The 24,410-nt window shown below is 34.7% G+C and overlaps 2 protein-coding genes across 3 annotated transcripts in view; one reads left to right on the top strand and one right to left on the bottom strand.

The window, feature by feature from the left end:
- LOC147071672 (beta-1,4-glucuronyltransferase 1) overlaps positions 1 to 24,410 on the top strand; it is a 228,342-nt gene that overhangs the window by 100,167 nt on the left and 103,765 nt on the right. Inside the window, exon 3 of one of the 2 annotated variants that reach the window (XM_085946489.1) lies at positions 18,749 to 18,787. The exons of the other annotated variant lie outside the window; for it this stretch is intronic. The gene's annotated coding sequence lies outside the window, so the exon portion shown is untranslated. The remainder of the gene's footprint in view (positions 1 to 18,748; positions 18,788 to 24,410) is intronic. 2 annotated transcript variants of the gene reach the window in all.
- Positions 20,613 to 22,514, bottom strand: LOC147071674 (uncharacterized). Its single transcript, XM_085947210.1, has one exon. The coding sequence runs from the start codon at positions 22,015 to 22,017 to the stop codon at positions 20,872 to 20,874; it is 1,146 nt and encodes a 381-aa protein (XP_085803336.1). The 5' UTR covers positions 22,018 to 22,514; the 3' UTR covers positions 20,613 to 20,871.

Below are 24,410 nucleotides of genomic sequence, written 5' to 3' on the forward strand. Positions count from 1 at the left end.
CGTGTAGGCAGCCGATTCATATTATTTTTTCACATAAATTATTAAAAATGAGAAAGATTGGAAAAAACAATGCTTCGCACTTTTAACAAAGTAATTTCACCATGTTTCATATTTCATATTTGGCTGACTAATTAGATTTATGAAGCGGAAAGGCCATAAGTACGCCATGATTATTTGCTTTACTATTTTAAATCTCGCTAATCCATTCATTATGTCTTTACTATCAGAAACAGCAATCTCATATAAAATTCACATTATTATTTATATTACAATATTATTTACTCCATTAAACTTGTGTATTTCCAAGATTGAACGTATACAATATAAATGTCTTAAATAGTATAAATTATACTAGATTGTTTTTTGACCGATTTTATCAATGTTATTTGTAAATATAAAATTTTTATATTAACAATGGAAAAAAATGCCAATCCCGGGATTGTCAAATTGTAATCCCGAAATCCCGGGATCAGAATTTTGGCTCGGGATTGGATTTCCTAACTCAAACCGACCTTTTATCTCATGGTCATCAGAACATCTGAAGCCGATTCTCTGTATCTACCGATTCTGTCCACTATGGTTGTAGGTAATAGCTGTGTTATACCATATCGCCCACTCATTTGAAAATTTCATTCGCGGATGTGAGCCCATGGGGGGCGGTTTGAGGCATGTACTCCAGGGGCATCCGCCACCTGGAGCGCCATCGTCATATATTTATAGTGTCTTTCTGCAGAAAAGTTCTTGCTATTCGAGAAAATAGTAAAAAAATTACCCGCCTAAAGCTTGAGCTCAAGGAATTTCGTCAAATTCAGTTATAAGATATATTTTGAAAGGTTGTTTTTGTTAATTTTTTTCATTTTTTAGTCATGAAAATCTACATTAAAAACCTTCTTCTTCTTTGTTAATGTGACATGGACAATTAATATGTCCAGATCCTTAGTAGGAACAAATAAAACACCACGCGGCGCCCCCTAGAAACGTATCTGTATCAAATGATCACTGTCCCATAGAGATTTTTCCGAAACCATATCTTAAAATATCTGTATATTTTTGCGATTCCTAGGTACCAATGGCAAAGGGTGGAGGTAGGCTGTTAAGATTTGCCATAAATAGTGCACACGAAGCTTTGTCAGTCATACGTATTAATTTCATTGAAATGAGACTACAATAATTTACACATGATGTTGGTTAGTTTTAAAATTCAATTAAACCCTGCGAAACCAAATCATAATAGATACTAGTAAAAAAAATACTCGTCTATCTAAAAAATATCTAAAATTATGCCATTAAATCATACATCATTTTACATATTTTATTGATAAATAATAATAGAATAATATTTTGTATCTATCATATTTTGGTTTAGGCAGGGCTTAATGAATTTTAAAACAATAATCAACAAAATGTGTAATATGTATTTCTAATTCAAAGAAAATAAATAAATATGAAAGAAAAAGTGTGCACAATTTTGTCGGATTGCCCATAATATACCAAAACTATTATGATTTGGTATAGGCAGGGCTTAATTGGTTTTTAAAAACTAACCTACACCATCTGTAAATTGTAGTCTTAGTTCAATAAAAACAAATACGTATGACTAACAAAGTTTAATGTGCACTATTTATGTCGGATCCTATCAGCCTACCTCCACCCTTCGCCACTGCTAGGGAGGTACATAGATTAAACATTGAGTAATTATAATTACGTTACCCGTACATCACAACATAATATTAAGCTGCGACGTCAAAATAATTCAATTGAAAAAAATATTGTCTTTTCATAACGGAATATCGACGACCGACAAAGCAATGTTTACTTTCAATCTCAAAAAGTAAATCATCAGCATCCACGGGAATCCCTTGTTTGTAACGCCAAACTACCACTATTATTTTAAATGTACCTACAATATTAGACACCCATGGCGGAAATCTCGCTAGCAGTGTTTAGGGTTACTTTCAAAAAAAAATATTGACAATGGACACATATTTTAAATTATAAAATAACACTGTCAATTACAGGAATGTAGTGGTAGTGAAACACACCTGGTAATAGCAATGGGCCGGGTCTGTTTTGAAATTATTTTAATATTATTTTTACGGGGAGTGGTTGTTACTTGTTAGACATTCGCCCAAATCTATTGGAAAGCAACATGCACTACATAAAATAGTGTTGTCTACAATTAATGGACAACGCACTCAATACAGTAGCTAGCAAGTAAATTCATACATAGCCACATTCGCACATGTATAGGTAGACGTCACGCAATTTCCATTATGCGATATCACGCATCGAGAATTTATAGCAATATCACCTTTATTGTAATGGCGTTAGAACAGTGTTTCTAGTGTCAATAGTAAAAGCGAACCCGTTCGAACCGAACCATTCGGAAGACCCGACAAAAAGCATCGGGAATCTATAGCAATATCACCTTTATTGTAATGGCGATATAACAGATTATGCCATTCGGCAGACCTGACAAAAAAGTGAGTGTCATTTTTTTCCAAAATCAAACGAATCGCAGTTTTTTATCGTTTATTTTGTGCTGGCAAATTGCAATAATCAATGTCTCGGCTATTTAATTTCTAATTTAATTAAGAAAGTGAAATAATATTATTGATAAGTCAAGTATAATTGTCACTACGATATAATTTTTTTTAACGATATTTAATTTTTTTTTAAATCATCATTTTAAAACTAAACGCAAATTCCTAAAAAATATTTAGTTATCTATTCATCAGACAAGACACAAATTAGTCTTCTAAAAATATTCAATTTTGTTAAATGAAGAAGTAATCGTAATAGTATTTTTATTATTAATAAAATTTCCTCTCTTTGTAAATACCGGTCTCATTCAAATATTTTTATGAAGAAAATTTGAATTGAAAGGCTCTCAGAAATACAATATGTTTTAATGACTGAAGCCATAGTATGTCTAATTCTATTTATTGGTTTCCATAATCCTCGATGTTTTATATAATATATATTTCGCGATAAATAGGTAAGTCGGGAGGTTATACCTACCTACAATTCATTCGTTTATGATTATGGATTTCAACTGAAAAATAAACAAAATACTCTATTAAAAAAAAAAACGTCCAATTACGCAAAACTCTAAACATACATTCATATTTTCTGAGAGAATTTTAATCGTTCAGTGGCGGCTAAAAAATGAATTCTGTTAAACTGATATTTGTGTATCATGATATTGTTGTGTACAATAAACATCAGGAATATACATTTACATAACGTCATGTTTTTTTTACATTTAGTACGATGACATCGAAAATAAAGTTTATAGAAAAATTCAGGAAAAAAAACTAAGTATGCTTATAAAGTAAACAGTTTTAAATATGGTTTTATTTTTTGGGATAAAAACAGTTCTTATCAACTGTTTCGTCGGTGTTTTAATTCCAACCATACATAACAACGATTAGTACCTACTAGAGGGCTACTAGTATGGTGAAATGGGAAGCTCCATTACTATTTTGACAAAATCGACACGACTTGAAATAATTTTGCATTAATATCTCAAAATATTTATACTTACGTCGATCTTTCTGAATAATCGTTGATTCGTATATCGGAGAAAATGCAATAAAGGCTGTTAAAATCTCTAGGATACTGTGCAATCACATAATATCTCTTCGTCAAGAGTTACAATCAAGAATTCAAACATGTAATTTGTAAGTAATTCTTGATCAGGTATTTATGAGTAGCGCTTGCAAGCATCGTTGTAGACAACAAGGGGTTATATTCTAATGAATCCCATTGAAATCGAAGTGTTCTACAATGTCTAACGAAAATTTTGTGATTTATATAGTGTGGCGTAACGCAAAAAGGTTGGGAATCACTGGTTTAGATTATTAGCTTGAGAAGTTACAGTAAACCAGACTCGTTAAACTAATTATCCATTGATAGGTCATAAGAAAGCGCGCAGAGCTGGAAGAAGATAGAGACCATGGATCAAAAGACAAATCCCTTCTTTCAAACAGTGTTGTCTAGTATGAATTAACACTAATTAATTAAAGAGAGGAAAAATATTATATTCTTTCATAATTATAAAATATGACACGGATAGAATAAATTTCTTAAAAATAGACATAAACAAATTCAAATTTGATCCAATAATGATCTATTTTATCAAATTTGTATATCAAAAAACTCACTTAGTAAAAATTCATGGAAAACTGGTATAATTAAATGATCAGTACTGGTAGGTATCTAACTTTTTCGTATCATAGCAAAATGTTTTAATTTAGTTTTTGTTCTGTGACTGAAAAGTTCCATTTTCCTTCAAGCCCAGTAAGTTTCTCTAGTTCAAATCTCTATATATATAAAAATCTCGTGTCACGATGTTTGTGGTCGAACTCCTCCGAAATGGCTCGACCGATTTTTATGAATTTTTTTTATGTATATTTGTTAGGTATGAGAATAGGTCAACAAGTATATTTCATACCGCTAGGTGCTTAGGGTATCTCTATCCAGAAAAATTTTCTTTTATTTTTTTGACAATTGTTTTTTTGTATTTTTTTTTATTTGGCATCAAAAAATACCTATAACCCCAAATTTTAACCCTCCTACCCCCACCCTTCCATTTTTTAATCGCGATTTTATTATTTTTGTATGAACAAATTTAACCGTCGTTCGTATTTCTAACAGAACGAAATTATTTATGTTGTTGAATGACAGATGGCGCTACGTCCGAGAAGAATTCAAGAGAAGCGTCTCGCCATTTTGACATTTCATTCGGCATATCACAACGCAGTGCGTGCAAAATTTTGTACGATTTATTTTAATTTATCTATTTTTATGTGAGTGTATTACATTGCACAATGCCAGCAAGACGCAAGGGGGGCCATTTGGGCCGTCGAACGAATAAAGCAACAAACATGCGAAATAGTAGAGCAGAAAGAACAGACGAACAAATCCAACAAGAGAACAAAAACGTGCGTGTAAGCATGTCGCAATTGCGTGCATCTCAATCATAAGAGGCACGAGCTGAACGAAATCAACAACGACAATTGGAACGGAGCCAAGCGCGCCGGTTCGTAGTTAACACACGCAGAGCAAATGACCGACAACGCCAACAAGTACATCGAACATTTACATCCGCTTCGTTTCTTCGTCTCGCATTCGAGTACGAGCCAGATATTGAATATTCCGCTCATCCGAAAGTGCTGATTGGTGCTATGGACAAAGAATGGCCCCATTGTCATGCGCTCAAATTCAAACATGAGTCAGCCGGGATGTGTTGCGTATCAGGAAAAGTGCAACTACCAGAAATTGAGACACCACCAGAACCATTGAATGGCTTGCTCATCGGCACGGTTCCAGATTCAAACCTGTTCCTGAAGTCCATTCGCACATTCAATTCATGCTTCCAAAAGACTTCGTTCGGAGCAACAGAAATAGTTCACAATACTGCGGCAAATGGTCAACAATTCCATTCTACGTTCAAAATCAAAGGCCAAGTATACCACAAAGTAGGCTCATTGCTGCCAATGCCAAACGAACCACATACATTTTTACAAATCTACTTCATGGGCGGTGAGGACATCAATCATGTGGATGCACGTTGCGGCTACAATGGCCTCAATTCGCCTATTTCCAGGCGCATCGTCGGCGAACTGGACGCCCTGTTGAATGAGCACAATGAATTATTGAAATTCTTCAAAGCACACATGCACGAATTGTAAAGTGACAATCACGCTATTGTCATCAATCCTGATAAAACACCAGGCAGAGCACGTGCGTCGATTGAATGCACCTGTTGTTGATGACATTGCTGGAATCATGGTTGGCGACCACACATCGACGCGAGAAATCGTGATTCGAAGAAGAAACAATAATCTGGAGTTCATCGCTGACACACACCGTTCATACGACGCTCTCCAATATCTGCTAATTTTCTGGAAGGGACAAGACGGATATTACATAAACATTCAACAACGAGATCCTGTCACAGGTAATTCATTCATTATGAACATCATTAGTCATTTTGAATTGAGAAAATGAATGGTTGATGTTTTTTTTTTATCGGCGGTCATCGTCTACAGCGCTCTATTCCTCTTTCTGTCATAGATCCCATACCCACACACTTACGATACATTCGTTATTTTTTAATTAACAACCAAAATATTCACTAGAAATAATTTATATGGCAGAACAACGTTTGCCGGGTCAGCTAGTAATATTATATAAATGGATCGCGTTTATTACAAGTAAACTGCATGATTTGACATTTTAATTAAAATCGTTTTCAAGGTGCCAATGATGATGAGTAACAAAAAAATAATTATCAGTACTTACTGTTTCTTTATAATAATTAGGTCCATATTTAGAAAAAAAAATCTGAAACAAGGCCGATCTTACTTCGTGAAAGATAAGTCACTTATTTTAATTTGGAAAAGATCGCCAGAAGATCAGAGTCATTGATCTGACTTTCGATCTTTATAGTCCTAATAAATCTTGCGTCCGATCTTTGGCATACAGATGGTGCCGTATAATTACAGCATCTCATGAAATGTGGGGAGTAGTTTGATTGGACTTTCTCCTTAAATTATATCACATTTTGACGAAGTGTGTGGCTCTCGTAGCAGTCGTAACCCAATGCATAAAGCACTGCCTCCTCATCCGGGGGGCTATGGGTACACTCCCCGGTGAGTTCACAAAACGTTTATGTGATTTTATTAAATTTTGAGTGTTTCCGTAACTTTTAACTTAGTGCAACTACTACTGTTTCATTACTGTAATTTATAGTCGGATGGAGTCGCAATGGCTGGCGTTTCCTCAAACTGATTGAAAAAAAATATCTGCATTGTGATTACGCTTCTTTTAGGGTAACAATGTCCCTTTGAAGTGAACGAAACCGGTCCTGACCAATATTAAAATAAGTGGAACTAATACTATACATTGTGTTTTATTAATGTTATAATTAAATTGTGATTATGGTAAATTTGTAAACTAAGGTAATTTGTATGCTTACGTCATTATAGTTTTATTCTGCTGATGCGTTTACAGCTTTTCCACTAGGACGATATGTTTATTGTAAATAATTACAAGATAAAAACAACTTTTTATATACCACGTTTTTCAATTTTCTGTTGAATCATATAAACTTGACAATTCTATGTATTAATAATTTAGGAAAAATAAGGCAATTGTCAACAAATCATTTGTTTGCTATTTTGCAACAAACAAACAAATATAGAATACTGAAATGTCATTTTGATTTCCATAGTAACGCACGTATATATTAATAATTTAGTTGCTAGGACCACCCCCTTAGCAACCAATAATAGTGGATTGGATTACGGATTTCTTCCGAAATAACTTTTCATACAAAACAGAATTAACTGAAAATGAATTCATTTCTACTTAAAGATGGCTAAAAGTATTAAAAGCATGCATTGCTTAGACAATAGATACAGATGCATTGGCATCGTGTTCTGATATATTCTAAAAGTTTCAATAGTCGGGAAACTAGTTAAAAATCGATTGCAAGATTTGTACTGGATAAACAACCACCGGACAAACAAGAATACGAGCTAAGAAAAACGTGGTAAAATAGTATTGCCTATGTGCATTTTTTATTTGAAGCATTAATTCATTTTTGTTTCAGAATTAGTTCGGTAACTATACAATTTTGATAGAAAAATTGAGCTTTTTGAAGCGTTGAAGTGGGGCTTGGCAGAAAATCGCTATCCCCGGTGAAATAGCGTTTATCGATTCGTAGCACTCCATGCATCAAGCTCGGTCTATCAAATCCTAACCGAAGTCAGTATATTATGCAATATAGGATTACCAACAACCATAAATCACACTGCACAATAATATGTACATGTGTAATATTATCATCACCTGGTCTGAACGTGTTTTTTTTATAAATTCTAATCGTATTGTATTACCAGGTAGATTGTTTCTTATTGTTTTTTTCTCTCCATTTTAGATACGGCGTATTTAGATGTTAATTGGCAAACATCTTTTGTTGGCTTCGCTTTTTGCCGTGTGTTTTTTTCGAAATTTCGATTTCATACCTGAAAAGATGTGTCTGCATGCGCCATTGGCAAACAACCTGAGATCGCGAACGAGATAAGGGCGTTGTATAATAATAAAAAAAACAAACATTTGGTCAGAGTTACGATATGTAATACAATTTCGTGTTGGTTACGTCTAGCAAAAAACTTGACGCGCTTTAGATAATTATTTGTAATTTTAATATCATTCATCATTCGTATGACAGATGGATGTAAACGATACTGGTAGAAATTTTGAGTGAAGTGGACTGTTTTTGTATGGGGTAACTGCGACCACGTGGGAAGATCCCGAATGTGCACAGATTACAATACTCAGTACGTAGCTATAAATGAATGTGAAAATACGCTTGTTGGATATTGAACGTATGTTATGAAATCGGCACATGAAAATAATATATAATATATCGTCGTTTCGAACAATGTTTCACAATTAAAACATTATTTTTTGCTCTTGCTTTATTTCTAAAAATATTAATCTTATGAGAAAATAAAGTATTTTTTATTCAACGTATAATTCACAAGATCTGAGAATGTAACATTCTTGTAATGAATATTACATAATTTGAAAATACCCCAGAGAAATATACAACTACTAGATAAATCAGTTTTGAAAAAATATTGTATATTTATCATCATCATCATCAGTCTGTATCTATCCACTGCTGGATGAAGGCCTCTTCAAGCTGCTTTCACTTCTCTCGGTCCTGTGCATTGCGTTGCCACGTACTTCCGCAGAACTTTTTCATTTCATCGATCCAGCGGTCTCTAGGTCTACCTTGCGGACGTTTTGTACTTCTTGGATACCACTGGATAACTAGATTTGTCCAACGATTGTCTCTTCTTCGAGCTATGTGTCCAGCCCATCTCCATTTAAGGCTTTTAATAAACTCTATTACATCGCAAACCCTTGTCTGCTTCCTTATCTACTCATTCCTCTTTTTGTCCTTTCGCGTTATGCCCAGCATGCACCTCTCCATACCACCATGTGCTACTCTAAGTTTCTGGATCTTATTTATATGTTCATTAAAATAATGTTACATTCTCAAATCTTCTGAATTATTCGTTAAATAAAAAAATAGATTATTAAATTATTAGCAAGCGCAAATACAAATTGGAGAGATCTTGACACCTGTTGATACTCGGAATTAGGGTATTCAATATTTTGATTTAAAATTTAAAAGCCGACTGCCAAAATTAACGCATTTGTGAAGCGATTCAGAAATGTAAATACTACTAGTTAATTTCGTCGCAATTAGATATGACGCACGTAGCTTTGTTGGTAGAGCACATTGGCGCGAATCCAGTGAACGCGGGTTCGTGTCAAGCTGGGCGTCGTATAATAATAAAAAAAGATTTTTTCTAATAGTTGTATATTTCTCTGAGGTGTTTTCAAATTATGTATATTATGAAGAAGTGTTTGTTAACCATTTCCTCAAACTAATGGGACTATACTCTGTACCTAAACACACACTGAAAGAAAAAATACAAAATGTGCATCCCATAGCTACACCATAATATAGGTACACCTGTGAATGGTATTTAGTGGCCTTCCAGGATGCCGAAACCTGGTTGACTTGAAAGGCTGACCAGGTCCAACGTCGGTTCTTCACCTTTTATGCGACGACAGGTTGCATGGTATGCTTATCTTCTCCTTATTTTTAAATTCATACCCATCTGTTCTCGAAGCTGTCGTCCATAATATATATATTTCGCATGTGGGTATATGTTATTAAATATTTTTTGAATGGAAGGCTTATTTGGGTGTAGTATTCATCAGTAAATAATAAATAGATTACAAATCAATAGTCTCGACACGCCACAAAGCACTCAATTTTTTGTGTTTAAAATTTAGACGAATACAATATTTATAAAGTCGCTTTTATGTGCCACAAATAGAACTAGAAACAGGAAATCATTCCAATCTATTAATAGATCAGTTGACCATTTAATCGCTACAAATACAGCCATACTAGGCACAGAAAGTGTTGGGATGTCTATGAAAGTAAGAATTTAGCGATTTTGAAAAATTAATATTATTTTTTTCAAGCGACATCTACTATCTTAATAGTTTAAGTTCTTGTATCCCCTTTTTCTTAAAAGATACACATTCTGTTATAAGGATAATATTATAGAGTGACTTGCTAAAAATCTTAATATTTTTTCACCCGTATTACCTAATGAACAATATGTCCGCATAATAAAAATATTGTTATACATCAAATCAAATCAAATTTATTTATTTTACATATTATATTGAACATAACAAATTATAAATTCAAAGCGTTCACGACATGACATAAAATAAGTGTGAACAATTTTTAAAATAAAAATACAGAGAAATGTGAGTTAATAATACAATAAGTAATAAAATAAGAAAAAAAAATAACAAAAATAAAAGCAGATGGAAGCACACAGAGTGAACTATTGATAGACGCTATATTAAAAACTTATAAAACAACGTCCACCTAAATTCACCTCACGTAAGTGGAATATATCAATATCCGAAGCGATTTCATTAAATATGGTTATTGCTCTCCCAATTGGCATTACTGATGGCAGGTTAGTTCTACAAACAACGGATGCCCTCGATCGAGAATAAATATTTTTTACATTGGATTATTCTTTTGATATTTTGCGACAGATAAGTATATCAAGCTAAAAAATAATAAAGATATACATATGTAGGTCATCATTATCACTACAACCCAGCGTGAGTCTTGGGCCCGTTTCAGACGGGACACCGGTGTCGCGCTCATATATAATAAGGAGGCCTTTGTATTCGAATAAAGGGGACTTTGTATTATTAACGCCCAGAGCTAATGAGTCAACGCATGTCCGGTACAGTTTTCCGTCGGCCGCTACATTCTCAAGCCGCCGATACACTTGTTTTTATTACCGCAGCCAGTTTTATTTTCTAATTTATAACGCCAAATTATGCGTTGACATTAGCTCTGGGGCGTTCATAAACATAATACAAAGGTCTCCTATATCATATCGAGCGCGACACCGGTGTCCCGTCTGAAACGGGCCTTGGTCGTATCCAGAAACGTACCTTCTAGGCTTGCCCATCTTTTCCGTAGTGTTTTATTGAAGTAGAGCCTTTTGGATGATTTGATGACGTGTGACATGGTCTGCCCGATAGAGTCTTCCTACATTCACGTGTATCACAGGAATCATCACTGCACAATACATATAGTTTGTGGGTGTACCTCATTCACGATGTGCCTTCTTAATATCTTCCTTTCAACTAATTTTCTCACATTTTTTTGATAGGAATCAGCACTTACATATTATCAATATGGTTCTAATGTAGGTTTTGTATAGATTTATTTTAGTTTTCTTTGAACGAATTAAGTGTCTCTATAAAGCGTTGTAGAATTTATTTGCCAGAGTAACTTCTGACCGAGTGGCCGAGTTTTTGCTATAATATATTCTGTATGTCTAAACGTGCAATTTAATTTTGGAACCTAGAACAGTATTAAAAGGTCAGAATCAATTTAGGTATCCAAATTTGAGGGCAGAATACCTATCGTAGGTATTGGCCTGAGCAAAAAGGTTCAGTAATTTTCACGTGGCTCGGCTTGGAATTAATAGAGGAGAAGTAAAGAACCTCATATCGAATATTAATACATTGCCATATTTTTTTCTTACTGGACGCTTTAAAGATTTTTACTTGAAAAAATCTACAAAACTATTTTTACTATATGAAATTTAACACATATGATGACAGAGCGGTTACGCGTTAAGCTTATGATGTCGTGGGTCCCGGGTCTGGCAAATTCACGTGTTGTTTTTCAATTTGTGTTTGGACCTTGGAGTGTGGACCTAATACGTCCATTTTTCGTGAAAACAAAATCTGTTAAATGCAACTTCCACTTTGATCTCCTTAGGATCGAACATGGTTTAAATAATCAAGATATATACTTATATATTTTTAACATTAAATCCTTCTGAACACTGAATATTAATTATCAAACAGTTTATGCGATAGTCTTAATTTGTGCTTTATGTCTATTTTGTATTAAAATATATATTATTATTTTAACACTACAACAGGTCATGAGGGCCAATGACAGTAATATAGATAGTGAAACAATTACATACACCCAGACTTTGAGAAAATCACATAAATATTATATTCTAATCAATTAAATTTTGTACTATTCTATTTGAGTCGTTTTTTGTGACCCGGGTTTCGCCTTTCGGCATCCTACTTCAGATTTCCCCCTGGTTAGCGACTGGGGGTGCACATCACGAAAGATGGGACTATGTAAAGAGCTCTCAATGCTAGAACGGAGAAAGAGCTGGGAAAGACTGGATCAACATTCAACTCGAGATGCGGAGTGTCTAGGACTCACGACTGTACTCGTTATAACTAGATGCCGCCAATTCTTCGGTTGTATTCTGACGGTGCTGCTTTACAGTAGTGAATCATGGCACCTTACTCGAAATCAGATGTTTGCGGCGAATACTGGGTGTATGCTGTTATGACTTAAGGGTGATGAGGAGATAAGATCGTGAACCAAGCAGCCTCCCAACACATATAGAGAAGTGGTGACTTTTTACCTCGGCCACGTGGTGCGTCAAGAGAATTTCAACATGGTTTGCCTATTCTTCAAGCAAGCCGAATTTCGGCGTTCTGGATGGCCAATAAATACTATCAACAGAATGTATACGGCGGAACTATGCCTAAGAAGATGCAAGTAGCCTGGCTCCAACTGAGGGGCGGTCATGGCCAACGAAGTAGAATGAAGATGTTCAGGCAAATGGCTAACATTCATTTATAAAAATAATTACAAGATAAAAAGAACTTTTTTATATACTTACCACGTTTTTAAATTTTCTGTTGAATCATATAAACTTGACAATTCTATGTATTAATAAAAACTTTTTATTGTACTTATATATGTATATATATATATGGATAGAATTACTGAATAAATATTATAGAATACAGAAATGTCATTTTGACATTTCATATTGATTTCCATAGTAGCGCACGTATATATTAATAATTTAGTTGCTAGGACCTACTTGGCAACCAATAATAGTGAGTAGTAAATATTAGTTTTAACGAATTTTTTCCGAAACATACAAAACAGAATTAACTGAAAATGTATTCAATTCTGCTTAAAGATGGCCAAACGTAAAATAATGCATTGTCGTTGTGTTCTGATATATTCTAAAAGTTTCAAATGTCTAGCTAGTCGGGAAGTTAGTTAAAACAAGACAGGACAAACAAGAAAAAATCTGTACCGGACAAACAAGAATACGAGCTAATAAAAAAACGTGGTAATATAACCTCCTGTTCACGAAGGCCCATATCGTACTTAGGCATAGAATTTAATATTTACCTATTCAGACTAGAAGAATATTCTGTTCTCAGTTTAGTTGGGCACCGCTTTTGCCTAGCTGAAATGTTATTAGTCCGTCACGTACGAACGATGTACATAAATTATTTGCAAACGATAATCGAAACGAATCGGAAAAATTTGCTAACGAAGCCGTGGAACGGGGTGACCGATATGACCGGCAGGACTATGATCCTATTATCGAGAATAGAATTTATTAAAATTCTTGTCATTTGAATAACAATAACAGTATATTACCTGATCCGTAAGAAGACACCTGGTGTTGAATGAGATACAACATAATTAGTAATTACATTGTCAGAAGTAGTATTTTTCTCCAGTGATCTAGCTCGTTGTAGCTGTAAAAATTTACTTTATTAATAAATTACTAAAATTAATTTACATTATTATTATTATATAAAATTAACTTACATTATTATATTATTATTAATTAATAAACTAAATTTTGACTTTTCAAATGATGAAATGAAAGATCATTATTTGCTGTCAATAATAAAATGATACCTATACAACGTCCAATTAATATGAAATGGAATAAAACTGTCTAAAATCATTCGTAATTAGACTATTTAGTACTTTGGACCTGCGCCATTATCTTTACATTTAAGGCCATGCATTAGTTGAGGTACGGTCTAAAAAGATCGTTGCTAGGCGATGCGCGGATTGCGGGTGGCGGGTGAAAATGACGCCTGTCAAACGAAATATTATTTGTCATATAAATCCAACATACGTCCATTTTATGTTCTGTTTATTGTTCTATTAGTAACAATAATAATATATTCATTGACATGTTTTCTTTTTAAAGTAAATGGGTAACGTTTTTAGTCATCTTTACACGATTTTAGAATTAATTGACCCGTCGCCATCACGCAGCAAAGTGACGTGTTCCTGGGTCAACATTCTCTCACTGAATGGCAGCGAGTCCAAAATTTCGTCGCGCGTACAGTTGAAAATTATTTGGCGTTTCACTGATGCGTCACCTTAACCTTCTTTTGTTCGCGTTGTCACAAAGAACCTCATTATTATTTTTGTACCCCTATACCAGGGGTGACGAACCTGCTGCCTTTTAGGGTCTCAAGTGCGGCCTTTTGACTGAATCCAAATTTTACAAAATTAATCCTTTTATTTTTATATTTGTGCAAATGCAACACGGCATCGGCAATTTCGTAACGAACGATGAGATATTCAGTGTGGATTTGCCATATCATTCTAAAGTGCGTTGGCTATCACAGGGATAGGTCACAGGTGTTAGCCAAAATGTTCTCTGCTAGAAAAGATAGTTGGACTTTATGAAGAAAAGAATCTGCGATGTGAGTTATTGAAAGTAAATTTTCATATGCTTGTAAAATGCTTTCATGCTTTTCAACCACATATAACTGTGAATTTACATTCACTTATCTAACCCTAATCAAGATACGATTAAGATCACAACAATTGACAAATACCCATTTAGAGGATCAACTGAAACTGCGGACTTCTACGCTGCAAATATTCCAAATATTCCAATGCTTTCCAAGAAATAGCAGACACAACCCAGTCAATACTGTCAAATTAATAAATAGTTCTCATTAATTTTAAATGTTTACTATATCCGTGTAAATATAATATGTATATTATAATGTATGTATACATTTTAAATGGTAAACCCGTAAATAAATTGATTTAATAAATTTCATTGTTTTCCTTCATTTACAAAATAATGTACCATCCCTCGATTTACGCGGTTCACTTTTACGTGATCAAGAAAAAAAAACGCAATTTTTTCTTAAAAAAATCCTTTGGAATTTTTTTACTGCGTAAATTGAGGGATGACTGTACATGCATTTTTATGTATGTATATTGAATGCGGCCTTATTTGATTTAAGATAAATGAATGCGACCTTCCGACAGGAAAAGGTTCGTGACCCCTGCCCTATACCTATGTATCTCGGTTTGGATTTGGCATAATACATTATGAATAATATGTTAACAATATTATCAGTTATCACAGTGGACCTACCTAGTTAAACATTCGGCTGTGTCCATGCGTGTATCGGTCTGTCTGCCGCATTGTCCTTTCTGACCTTCGTTCAGAAATCTGTTTTTGTCTCATCGTTTGCGCTTCATCGAGCATTCCGATTTGTTCGATATCACATGTTATTTTTTTCACCTCCCATCATGTGTCGATTTCAGACGAATAATAAAATGTATTGTGGAGAACATCTTTTTTGCGCGCGGTGATCGACCGCTTGCAGGATTTGGCCGCTTTTGTTGTTCCACGGCTTTTACATCCTGCATCACATAATATTATCAGCGCTAGAATCATTTTTGCAGATTATTGATAATAATCTTTAATTTATCATCTATATACTTGCCATTTCAAATGTCAAGTCTAAAATAATGTACACAAACAAGTTGACAACATCATTAAACGTCAACTCGGCTCAACTGGACGATTGAATATCGGAAAATAAACAACCAAAGCAGTTGTTAAAGATCTACCATCGTAAGTTGGCAGCCGGTCGAATTTGAAACTAAAATTGTCTATCGAGGATAAATTTGTTACAAATGCCATTTAATTTTACAACATGTTTCTCGAATTATGGATTGCATAATATTTGTACAGAAATCTACTACCAATAAAAAATTATAAATTACCATTTTTTTGTTAGTTATGGTAATATTCTCAATGTCATACTAGCGCCCTCGCTGAAATGCCAGTTTATGATGGTAGATCTATACTGCAACAACCCATTAAAAGGTTTGTATGGTGATATAAATTATAAAGTATGATAATTACCATAATGTTTTATAATGTTGTCAACATTTTCTCTGTGTGCACACGCCTTGGCAGTGCGTATCTCATTTTAGTAACTTTTTGCATCATTAATAATATTTTCTGCGTGGTATATTATTCTTGAAACTCATCTGCCATGCTCTTGTACGACAACGGTGTAGTAACCTGTCATCTTAATTGATTAAATTGTGTAAGATTCAAATAGGTACGGAGTGGTTATTGGGGGATGGGTGAATAAAATTGATACCTACACTAGAAAGATTTTTTGTGATGGCGGGTTTATCGAAAAATTTGTCAATATAAAAAAATCAATAGCATTATAATGGAATGTTGACAATGACAGTTCAATATTGATAAACATGATGTTAGCGGTATTGTACCTACTTAAAATGATGCTTGAGAGGAAGAGGCAAATTGGAAAGATTATCTGCAATTTGTAACCGTTTTTCTTTTTCATTCTTTTACTCGTACGGTGAAAGGCCGTAGAAGACAACACAGCAACAAAACCATAGTCATCAACACACATCAGAAATAGTTCTCGCTAGAGATACACCGGTGTCCGGTACAGCATCAATTCATCATAACATTCTCTGTCAATGACTTTAAACGAATGGGGGAGGGTAATCAGGCGGAATCCATACCGTTCGAATCAGTGTAGACTGTAGATAATAAATTATTAGTATTAATTTGAATTTGATACTTCTATATAATAAGTATAAATAAATACATACACGCTAATACCAAATAGAATTTGGTTTCATGATAGTCACTTGCTTTCAGGCACAGAGCATACGTACACAACCACTTGTTTGCATTTTTCCGATTGCCTATTTAGTTTAGACCGTTGTTCCCAACACATGGGTCGTGAAACGATTTCTAGGAGATCGACAACTACTCTTAAATTTTGATGAAAAGTGATGTTTTTAAACACTTCTTGCAAATGTTTTCACGAATGGTAAACATTGTTTTGTTTCACGTTTATTAACATTAAAAATATGTGGTTGCGCGGTAAGTAGGCTCCGTATTTTATTTAATCAAAATGTGTTAAATCCCCTTTCGCACTGTCGACCAGTCTCCGGCAAGGCAACCAAGTAAACAGCAACCACGATGCATAAGAAAGGAAATCAGAATTTACGCACGAGGTTGCGGCGAGCAGTCATACTTTCTGGTTGCTGGTAACCATGTTTGCCGGAAACCAGTCCACAGTGCGTAAGGGACCATAGTTAACTAATTTTAATCTAGTTAATCTCTTATGGTTAAATAATGCGGTAATTATGAACCACCATAATTGACACCTTCTAAAAATATATTATGAACATACCCTTGTATTTTGGTACAGGGTGGTTCTGTTATTACTATTATTATGTTGCATTCTTGAGAGTTTATTGTTGATTAAGAAAAATAGTATTGATTGGTTAGGTGAACATAATGTTTAGCGATTTTTCGATTAGTCTGTAGTGAGTAGGTACCGTGTCATTGTTATGTTCCTCTATTTTGTTGAATGGTCAATTCTATCGATATTTTGTAAACTGTTCGTATGTTATTTTATTATTTCGTGAGGTGGTCAAGTGGTCAATTTCGTAAATGTGTTGTCTGCACAGTGCTCCGACAGATCGTCGCTCTTTTTCTACTATTGTGCAATCGTTAATGACATGTCATATTGTTTCAGAGGTGTTGCCGTCACATGGATAGCAGCAATATTTTTAGATAGGCTCCCAATGCTCCGTGACCTGTTGGCATCTGTGTGGGTTCGTGTGATATTTTTATGTCCTTGACAATAATGGTGGCGTTGTTTATGTTTGGAATACATTGCCTTGTTATTGATCCTGTGGCACACGTTGTGTATCTGCTGTTCCATAGCTCTGTTTTGTCTTCGTTGAGTGTAAATTAGGTTGATGGGTTTTTGGCTGTTGTGACTTATTTAGCGTGTTTGTAAAAAAATTAATGTTTGTAAGACTTCTTAACCAGAAAAATCTGGAGTTTGTCCCAATCATTTATAGGTGTGATTGTGAACATGGCCCCCACAAGGGGGGGGGGCTGACAGGGCTCTAGCCTGGAAGCCCGTGCTTAGGAGGGGCCCGGCGTGATGGGTCGACCAGATAAGTGAAATAAACGCACATTAAAAATTCACTCAAATAGTAAAAAAAGTCGCCTGCGGCGCTATTTTACTTCGAGAATATTTTTAAATATGTGACTGCGATATAATTTTTGATTATTGTGTGTCAATTCTATACTCGACAACTTCATAATTCAAGTAGGTGTTTTCAAAAATACAAAAATCGCTAAATAATTTCAACTAGAACACCATTTAGAAAGTGCTTGTATAGTGTCACATTGCTTTTAACATTAGCGATAGGTACGGGGGCCCGCCAATGATTCCAGCCTGGGGGGCCGTTTAAGGATGTGGGGGTAATGATTAGGATATATCTTACTAGTTGATGTATGGACGAGGGGTTTTGAAGAGCTACTAGACTAGATTGGATATTGACTACTCCTTATCGTCGTGTTGATTTTAAACACTCGTGTGCCTACTTGCTAATGATTTCTTCTCATTTTTTTTTCAGAAGGATTATTGGATGGGATTATCGCATTGCTCGTTACTGGTATGCACCTGCTATACATAGAGTTAATTAACATTCATTTTTTTCGTTCATTTTTAATTAGCGCTCAAAGCAAAACAATTATATTTTAAGCAGTAGATACTAACTGAGCATGTATGTATTGTTATCGTTATCGTTTTGAATTTTAGATATTATTATTTTGTGTTTCTGGATTTATGCTTTTGATTTCATAAATAAGGGGCTTTATTATTCCTTTGTTGTCGCGGTGTTTGATGTGAATCGTATGTCCAATTATATTATGAGAATAATTAGGTCCGGTCCCGCAGGACTGTGACCCGCTCTCATTTTTGAACGCGATAAAGAAATGGGCGTCATACGGCGACGGTGGAGGCGAGGCTGTTCGTTCGTTAATTAGCATTATTATTTAATGAAATTCGTATTTGTTATGTATTTTAAACTATCGAAAATTAGACGCCACCAGTGGTGGGTTGGGCGGATAGATAACATAATATATTTTTTAAATTCTCTATTGTGCGTTTGATGGTGTTAACAGCTGCCTGGTCTTATTGAAAAATATTTTTACCACGATGGCCGCGCGACTTAAGCGTCGAACTATAGCGTCGTGGGTCCCAGGTTCGAATCCTGGGTCTGGTAATTACACATATGGTTTTTCAATTTGTGTAGTGTATGAATGATATGAATCGGCGTCTTACTGAGGGCGTGAAGATCTCTTCACATAATTTTTACTGTCCGTATGATTAGCTTCATTATTTTTGTTATATTATAATTATACACTAGAATCATTTTTATTTTTATAATTTCCCTGTGCTCTTCTCTCCCCAGCACTTTGCATTAGAAAGTAACTTTAAACTCAGTCAGAGCTCACTTTGAGCGTAGCAACCTTAGTCCTGGGTATTTTCTCCTAGGGCATTCCCGGCCTAAAAAGAACTAGATGGTTCACAATGTGTATGAATCAGAGTATGGACCTAATAGGTTGAGCAAGTGGCTGACATCCATTTCTCGTAAAAACAAAATCTGTTAATACAAACCTCCACTCCACGGAGGCCCATATGATCTTATTAGGATCGGACATGGTCGGAAAAAAAATAAAAATAAAAAAAATATTATCATCTACTGGATGAAGTCAAGGTGAGTCACATAAATTTAATATGCCGAGTGTGTTGAGTACCCGTATGACCGTTTACTACCCCTTGTGTACCATTGTATGATTGCATTTCTTCAGTACTTGTCGATCAGAGCGTTACGGATATTTTACTAAAAATGAGTGACTTAATCTTATTATTTTTTTGGTTTTTCAAAAATGTGTAAGTAGGTATGCGAAACCAATAAAATTATTGTTTCATTTTACTCTCCTGTGTGTATTATTAACACTGTCACCATGTTGGCTTTCCAGCTCCGTATTTTACAGTTAGCCGGCTCGCACATCAAAACTCGACCATATGCAACGTGTCGAATACTATTCGCAAAACACACGTTGCCAAATGGAGCTCCGCACATTGGTCGAAAGCGACTTTTTAGTTTGAAAAAAATATCTAGTGCTGCTAGTAACAAATCGCATGCGTCTCGGGCTGCGAGTCGAAGACGCCAGAACGCATACGCAAACCTACGAATTGGTCATTCCGATACCGGCTCGCCGGTCGCCGCATCCAATATATATACATTTCGATAGGTTACGCTGGACCAGAGAACTCCGCGTACTGTCGCTAGGTAGATGTGCGTGGTATTCCTAAAAGGTTTGATTTATGGCTGTGCGGCAGTCGAGGCGAGTTTAGATGTGAGAGCCGGCGTAGCCTATATTTCTATCGTTTTTTTAGCAAGCTACTAAAGTAATATACTTATTCGTAAAATTATTTATTTGTATTTACGTTTAAGTGAGATATTTTTTCTATCACGTGTTTGCAAAAATAAACAGAATATGGTAAAACTTATACATGTACTTACATTCAAGTTTGATTAAAAAAAAAAACACGAACATAATAATATTATGGTCTCTAGTAAATCTAAAAACACCTATGTCTAATATCACATTAAATATCTACACAAAAAGTTCATATATTATATTCACAATTCAACTACTTATAATTATTGTTAAGACAGTGTCCTATTCAACTTTTCGGCTTCGGATCTTTCGTCATCTTCAACACCTCTTCCCTCATCAGATTAACAATGCTGCAGGTTTCCTGGCATCTCTTCAAAGTGGACCCGGACGCCACCGCCGAAGGGTCTTCACACACAGTCTTGCAGGCATTTCCAAACCTCTGGTCGGCAACCTCCGCGAATTCTTTCGACACTCCTAACCTATCTTCAGAACCAGCCAAAAGAACTACTAAAGGATCGTCTTTGGTGCCCTGTTTAGGTTTTTCAAAAACATTTTTCATAACATCACTGCACAGGTTAACTACTTCTGTTTTGGATTTGACCACACTTCCGTCTTTGTCTTGTAGTGACTGAGAAATGGATTGAGCAGCATCTGTGGCCATCTTAGTTGCTTTTTCGGTTATGTCTGTAGCGATTCTTGCAGCGTCTACTGCTAAATTTGATGCCTTTTCTGAACTGGTTTTTGCAAATTGTGCCCCGTCTATGGATGTTTCTCTAATCGTCTGTTGAACATTTTCTACTGTTGTCTTTGCCTTTTCCGATGCATCTTTGGCTAATTCTGCTGCGAAAATTACAGCTGCTTTCGCTTTTATGGCAGCTTCGTCAGCTGTCACTTTTGCCTGTGCAATAGTTATTTCAGCTGTCTCTTTCAAGACTTCTGAAATCTTACCAGCTTGGGCTTTAGCAATAATCGCTGCCTCCATAGACTTTTCAACAGCTATTTTAGCATAATCTTGGGCTGAAAGGCTTGCTTTTTCCGCTAAGTTTACTGCTTCACTTGACTTTTCTTTAATGGTTTGTTCTAAATTTGCAGCTGATTCCTTCGCCATTTCAGAAAGTTCTTTAGCTTTTTGTGCGGATATATTTTTTAACGCATCCACTTTTTCTTTCGATATTTCAGCTGCAGAATCTAATTTATCTTTTGCTATCTTAGCTATGTCTTCTGATCCTCCTGCCACCATAAACTTGGCTTCATCTATTTTTGTCTTTGCACTTAGAGATAAATTTTCGACGGTTTGCATTGTTTCTTTAGTTTTCTCTTTCAGAATTTCGCTCGTTGACTCCGCTTGACTCTTCACTGCTTTCGATAGTATCTCTGTCGCTTCTTTCAATTCCTTTGCAGCCTTAATAGCTTTCAATCGTGCCTCTTCCATCGTCTTTTTTAATTATAAATTTTAAAGATAGAAAAAAATACGTAATATATATTATAGTAATTTAAATGTTATTCTTCAACAAGTTTCACAGTCAGTTGGTAAATAATTCATATATCTTTCTTCTTTTAAGTATATGTTTTCTTCCACGATCTTGTTAGAGTAGTCGTAATCTTTGACGGTATAGAAAATGGCAGCAGATCTCAGTTAAAGTTATGTTAAGTTACTTGAACCAGTTTACGTTTATCTTCAAATAACTTTGCGCACAAACTTCTAATTGAAAATGCAAATTGTGTTTTAAGTGTTTCCGAAAAGCACTACAGATTTTGATCGTGCTTTGTGCCTGTGGTTCATTAATTTGTAGCTCAAGAAATAAGATTGTACTCGGTTCTGTTATCTCGTAATACCTTGTAATCTGGTCTGACAACTTAACGGATCAACACTGACAGCTGTACTGGCCGGCACGTGGCAGAACAGCAATATTAGATTTATTCTTTCTGGTCCACCGTTGTTGGAGACTGTCGGCTGACTGATGTTTGTGGTGTCATATTTTTGGCAAGTCGATTCAAATCTCAGATTAGATTAGACAGATTTAAATAGCAGCTGATATTCGCTGAACTTCTGCCAAGTGATCTTTGTTGCCACTACTCGTTTTTTCTATTTGATTTTTTTTGTTATATCTGGTTATGAAATAATGTTTTACGATACGTAGGTAGTCAATCAGGGTTATCAGATGACTTTAAAAGTATGCGTCAGATTTCATCACAGTATTCATTTATCAAAATAAAATAATATCCTAATCAATAATCACAATATCTGTTATATTTCCAAATTCACCATTAATACGATGCTTAGTTACTCACTTGAACTTACTTTTCTATCTCGCTTGCGTGAGAAATCTCCACGTGCCGATTTGGGATTAACTTCTTATCGTCCTAAGCCACCTGCCGGGGTAGATAAAACATTTTCGAAAAAGGGGGAAATAATTATGTATCTTTCGCAGGATCAATATGATCGAATTATTACTTAATCTCTTTTCTACGTTAAAATGTCTTATTAAAAGATGATTAAAATAATTCTCTCTTTTTAGTTTTTCCGTCGCAATAATGATCTATTCTCTTGTGTGACTTGTTCATCACAACGGTAGAGGAAACGTTGGTAATATTCGTTAATTGTATTCAAAGTCGAATGAAAAAACTTTGGATTATTTCCGTGTTTACGTTTTACGCACGCTCGATATTAACACGATAGCTTGGCACCTGTGCAACTGTGTCAAATTCAAGGAGTAAAAATAACATTTTATGGCAATACGGTCGTTTTTTACCGCTATTTTGAATAAAATATGTATTATAGTACAAGTCTCTCTATTTGATACCATAATTATAAAATATACATAATCGATGCTATATTTTTACGATATTTTTTTACCATCTAAAATAAATAACTTATATAATGCTTATGCAACTTTCAGCAAACAGTCAACACAAACATATTACATATTATGTATTTTCTTTGTAGTAAATTAAATGTCCTAAAAATAGCAATTGTCATATTTCTTTCACTATGGCGTATTTGTCTTTTCGAACTAGATTTACAATATTCCTCTTCTGCAATGTATGATACATGGTACCTAGTCTATGGTAGACAAATAGTTACAATCAAGCATAGAAAACCTATATACGCCGGTCATAATTTCCGCGATGGAAAGGGGATTTTATAACCCCCTTTTTATATTTTACTCTTTAGACCCATGACCAAGGGTCATGAGCTCTTCGTTCATAGATATACAATCGCGAGTCCAGAAGATAACGATAATAAAATGCTGTGTATTTGTCGTCGTATCCTCGAACGATACTTATTTATTATAAACAATTTATTTTTTCTTATTTAGAATCATGCGCGAGGTGCAATTAATAGGATAACAATACCTACAATAAAAAATACCTCGTGGACAATTAATTATTCCGATTCAATACTTGCATCAATACTTTTATTCAGTATGACATAATATATATTTTTGGGACGTTTTATCATAGTTATATTCTACATTGTGAAAATTATATAAATAGTAGGTTTTATTTGATATTTTACTAAGTTTTGTTAGTTGTTGTTAGCAATGGGTTGTGAAATTTCTCTCTGTTTGATTTTCCTACGATCCATCATTGCGGACATCTAGAACGGGTCGGTAGGTAATTATTGTAATAGATTTTTATGTTTTCTAATCGATGTGTCAGTTTGAGATCGCTTGATCAATCACTTTTCTAAGTATCTGTTGCAGTACCGAGAAATAACTTTGTATACTGGCGAAGAATCTAAACATTATTTGAGACAGCTTCTCAAAGTTTATTGGTGATTACACTGATTACACTGATATTCTAATCTTATATAATAATAAT

The sequence above is a fragment of the Rhyacophila brunnea genome, unplaced genomic scaffold, assembly GCF_057557595.1.
Source record: "Rhyacophila brunnea isolate RB1 unplaced genomic scaffold, BYU_Rbru_1.0 scaffold_2, whole genome shotgun sequence".
Taxonomy (NCBI): Eukaryota; Metazoa; Arthropoda; class Insecta; order Trichoptera; family Rhyacophilidae; genus Rhyacophila; species Rhyacophila brunnea.